The sequence below is a fragment of the Pollicipes pollicipes genome, unplaced genomic scaffold, assembly GCF_011947565.3.
Source record: "Pollicipes pollicipes isolate AB1234 unplaced genomic scaffold, Ppol_2.1 Scaffold_3087;HRSCAF=3621_pilon_pilon_pilon, whole genome shotgun sequence".
In the NCBI taxonomy this organism is placed as follows: domain Eukaryota; kingdom Metazoa; phylum Arthropoda; class Thecostraca; order Pollicipedomorpha; family Pollicipedidae; genus Pollicipes; species Pollicipes pollicipes.
In genome coordinates this window covers 32,902,131-32,906,818 of record NW_023596225.1, presented here as the reverse complement: position 1 = coordinate 32,906,818, position 4,688 = coordinate 32,902,131, and the positions used below count along the sequence as shown (strand labels likewise).

At 56.5% G+C, this 4,688-nt stretch overlaps 1 protein-coding gene across 1 annotated transcript in view; it reads left to right on the top strand.

Moving 5' to 3' along the window:
* The first annotated feature begins 2,606 nt into the window (after positions 1–2,606).
* Positions 2,607–4,688, top strand: part of LOC119090055 (glycine-rich cell wall structural protein 1.0) — a 2,476-nt gene continuing 394 nt past the window's right edge. Inside the window, exons 1-3 of the mRNA XM_037212849.1 lie at positions 2,607–2,853; positions 3,417–3,560; positions 4,066–4,688. The exon at positions 4,066–4,688 is cut by the window's right edge and continues 20 nt beyond it. Coding sequence (XP_037068744.1) covers positions 2,704–2,853; positions 3,417–3,560; positions 4,066–4,688 — 917 coding nt within the window. The 5' untranslated portion in view covers positions 2,607–2,703. The remainder of the gene's footprint in view (positions 2,854–3,416; positions 3,561–4,065) is intronic.

Here is a 4,688-nt window from a genome sequence, read left to right as displayed (position 1 = left end):
TGTCATTCTGCCCTGGATTCTCCACAAATAACTCAGCTCACAAGACCATGAGAACGTGCTGACCTCACATGGCGCGCGTAATCCGTCGGCAAAAGAATCCACGCATGGCGCCGCGCACGTGAAGGCTGTGCACGTGGCGCCGCGCACGTGGCGTGCGGCGGCGACGCCACGGCCGCTGGCATTCCAGCCGCCTCGCCCCCCACAATGGAGGGCGGAAGCGGTGGACCCATCCTGGCAGCGGCGTCGCGCCGGCCGCCGCCACCGCCGGACCAGCGTCACGCGACACGCGGCGCCGGCTTTGTACCGCGGCGCGGCCTTTGTGCTCTGCGTGGCCGACCGGCGCGGCGGGAGGCGTCGCCGTCGTCGCGGCGTCCACCGCCGACGCCGCCACCTGCCGCGGACGTGCGACCGTTCCGCTGGCGGCCGAGCGGTTTTTTGGCACCGGGGTCAGCGCCGCAGACCGGCTAAAACATGCATGCTTTCGCCGCTGTGAGGATGTGTTTTCTGCGTAATGCGAGAGGTCAATAGACGACAGGAACGTAATGTGAGAGGCCAAAAGACGACAGGAACGCGGGCGCCTTGGTATGATGCCTATTTACTGCCTGTCGCGCTGGCCTGCTTGTTAAAGCATAGTAAGGCTATGACAAAGACAAACACGTGACGATCAAGTAAGGCAAGCTCGGCTTCGCGCTGAGTTCTGTTTGCCGTATAATTGTTCGTCCACGAGGGTGCGGACTGCACTGCGAGCATGACAGGGCATGCATGCGAGCGAGCATGCGAGCATGATAGGGATAGAAAATGAGCATGCCAAGAGTAGAATGACAGGGGACAGCGACGGGAAAAGCCACTTTGTAAAGCATGACAAGGGCAGAAAATGAATCACAAAGATCAACAACGTAAGAGAATGCATTGAACATAACGAAGCCGGAGCCGGGAGGCAGTGGAGGCATCTCGTCCTCCCCCATTTGAAAGCTGGGGAGGGGGCGGCACCCCCAACCAGGACGACCTGTGGAGGGTTCATTCTGGCATGTTAAAGGGAATGTTCCGCAATGGAAGATACCAAAGTAAGTATCACGTGTGATGAAATAAGCTCGGTTATAAATATTGGTGTACTTTTAAGTGGGAAAGACTGCTCTAGACGACAAAATTTCTCTGCTTAGCAAATGTGCTCCTCAATGTGTTATTGATTACATCATCGTACCTTGAACAACATTGACTGAGTTAATTGACAACCGTGATATCTGGAAATCGTGCCCACGAACGCCAGATATGAACGACTCGACCACTATATTTGTATCGGCCGTGATCGCCGCTTGGCTGATGGAATAACAAGATTTTAATGTCATTATTATGACATCATGAGGATCAGGACGGCCTTGAAATAGTCTCCCCAAAATAGTGTGCATATCTTCGGGGGGGGGGGGGGGTAGCTCCGAAACTAGAGCGGTTGAGGTATTAAGAAAGGCAGGGCTGAGAACTGCACCAAATGGTCTTCAAGACGGCTGTTTCGGTTCAAAACCCTATATAGACATGAAATACTCCCCTTAAGGACCTATTCTGAACGGTGAAGAGATAACGTAAGCCTGCAAAAGTGAAGTCTGATTTGTCGAGAGTCCATTTTGGGCCCTATCTTAGCTCATTCTTTTGATCCATTCTGACCAAAAGAGGGCAATTTTGAATATGCAGGGTGTCCATTCTGACCTGAAGAAGACCCATTATTGACTGCGGAGGGCCTATTCCAGACTGAAGGGGCCCATTATAATCTCTAGGTGGCCCATTTTTAACTTTGAAGAGAAAACTATGGCCTGTGGAGGGCCCATTCTAGCCTATAGAGGTCCCGGTATAACATACAGAGGGCCCATTATAGCCCGCAGAGGATGTAATGTTAACTGAGAAGCCGGTCAATTTTGGCCTGCAGAGGACCAATTCCGGCCCGCTGGCGGCTCATTCTGACCTGCAGAAGACTGTGAAGGGTCCATTTTGGAATGCACAGGAGCCCATTCACGCTTGTAGAGCGCTTATTCTGACCTGTGGAGGAGCCATTATTGGCTGTGGAGGGCCCATTCCGGCACGTAGAGGGCTCATTTTGACCTGCAGGGGATGAACTATGGCCTGTGTAGGGCCCATTCGTAGCTGTATAAGACCCATCCTTGCTTGTGGAAGGCCCACTATTTAATCTAAAAAACCCATTCAGGAATTTTGGAGTTCGTCTTCCCCAGCTTGATCATAGTTTCGGCGGCCCTGATCGGTCATCGGTGTCGGTAACACCTTCCTTTATCTTTCACCAGTTTTCCCACAAGGAAAGAAGAGACCAGCTTCTACCGCCTGGGTGGACTGGAGGGCGGCACTGCCCGTCCCTGTCACCAGCCAATCTGGCTCAAACCAGCACCGTCCACACCGTACGGGCTAATTACGCCCGCACCACCCCATCCGCTCTCTCCGCTGTCTCGGCGGCGCTCGAGCGGGGCGACACCTCCTCCTGACACCGCCCCAGAGGCTCCTCCCCCTGACCTGGCGACCTTCGCCGCTGCCGCCGCCGCCGCCGCCGACGTTTATTAAAGCGGCCCAATCTCATTACCGGCCATTATCAGTCTCACAGCGCTTCGGCCAGTTTGACGAAGGCAGGCCGCTTGGTGGGGTTGTGCTGTCTGCTGGGAGTTCTCGTGCAGACGAAGGAGCCGCCGGCGGTCGCGGGGCGCGGCCATGATGCACCACGCGCTCCTGCCGGCCGCGCTGCTGACCCTGACCCTAGGTCACCTGACGGGCGGCGCGGGCCGCGACCGGTATTGCCGCGACTCGCTCGGCTACATCTACCACTGCGACGACGACAGCTGGGGCTCCGGCAGCACGTGGGCAAGTACCGTGGCCGGTGCCGCCGCACCCTCCATGGGTGGGCACGCGTGGTACACACCTGTATAAGGTGCATGTGTTGAGCTGCCATGAACCCTGGCGGTGAACAGCTCAAAAATTTGTGTGACGAATGTGGTGGAATGAGCGTCTTTCAATACATAAGTGCCATAACTAGTCCAGATTTGGCAAAAGCCGGTGTGGACACTACCATGCGTGCCTCACCGCGTTCTCCACCCATCGATATGTGAGCTAAATAGTGTCTGTGCGCGTGCAGAAATTTAACTAGAGTGTTTGCATTAATGTTTATTTCTGCTATAAAATCGGTAACATCCGCTCCAAACTCACTATTCGCTCTTCAAAAAAGTCACTGAAGCCGCTGTGTTGTTGTTGTTGTTGCGTCGTGTTGTTGAACCCTAGCGCGCGGCTGTTGCCGGATCTAACAAAGCCGATACGTTGCACCACGGCGCACGCCGACAGATCGGTCCCATCAACCCGCCGTCGAACGTTACAATCGGCCCCCTCGGTCCGCTACGACCTGACACGCTGCCCCCTGTCTGCGTCTGCAGAACAGCATGTACGGCACGGGCGGCTACATGGACACTGCACGGAGCGTGGGTCAGGGGCGGGTCACGCCCTGGATGGCCGGAGGCGCTCAGCTCAGCTGCGACTTCGGTCGCGACAGTCGCCTCGGCCCTGGCCAGGTGGTCACGGTGAGAGGCGCCGGCGTCTGCGACTCGCCGGCAGGCGCTGGGCTGATGTGCAGCGGACGAGTCAGGCCCGGCAGGAGAATCCCAGGGGCTGCGGAACACTTAAGCGTAGGGACGCTGTCCAGCGCTCTCTGCTGTTTGAGTCTCCGAACATGCTGGTCGGCTTGGCTGGGATAGACCCCGGCTGGCCTAGTTATAATCGTCAAAGCTGGTCACTCAAGTTGATCAAAGCTTCGGACATTAACAAGTATCATTAAACCCCAGGTGACACATTAGGCGATGTTACCTTCAACGGTGTCATGATTTACACCACAGAGAGGGATGCAAAAGATGGTTGATCGCTGCGACAACCAGATTTAGGAACTGATCTTTATGTTGGAGAGTTAATTGTTGATGCTTTATGCATTTATCTTTGACTACATTTAGTTAGTCAAAATATACCTGTCCTAAATATACTGTCCCTTATTTGTCACGGTCGAGACACCGCGGCATGCGTTGTCTTCCGCAGGACATCATTTGGAGGAAGGTGGATGCGGACTTTGGCGGTGGCTACGGAGGAGGAGCCTTCTACGACAGACGTTACGACAACAACGGCTACAATGGCTACAACGGCGGTTTCTCCAGCGTCGGCAACTCTAACAACGGCTTTGCCGGGGGCTACGACAGCTGGTACAACGGAGGCGGTTTTAACGGAGGCGGCTACGGCAACGGGTTCACCAATCTCGGGAGCTCCAGTGTCGGGCTTGGAGGCGGCTACGGCGGCGGCTACATCGGAGGAGGCTACAACGGAGGCTCCTACAGCAGTGGTAGCGGCTGGAGCAGCTCCGGCGGTAACTACGACACTGACTACTATGGCGACAGCGGGCGCGGCAGCTTCAGCGGCGGCTACCCCTCCAGCGTGTACAACCGCGACGACTACATCGGCCCCAGCGGCAACGGCGGACTGGGCGCGGCTGTATCCACGAGCTTCGACCCCGGCCCAAGCTTCAGCTCCGGCCCGGGATACAGCTCCAGTCCCGGCTTCAGCTCGGGCCCCGGCTTCAGCTCCGGTCCTGGTTTCAGCTCCGGTCCAGGCTTCAGCTCTGGCCCCGGCTTCAGCTCGGGCCCCGGCTTCAGCTCCGGCTTCGGCCC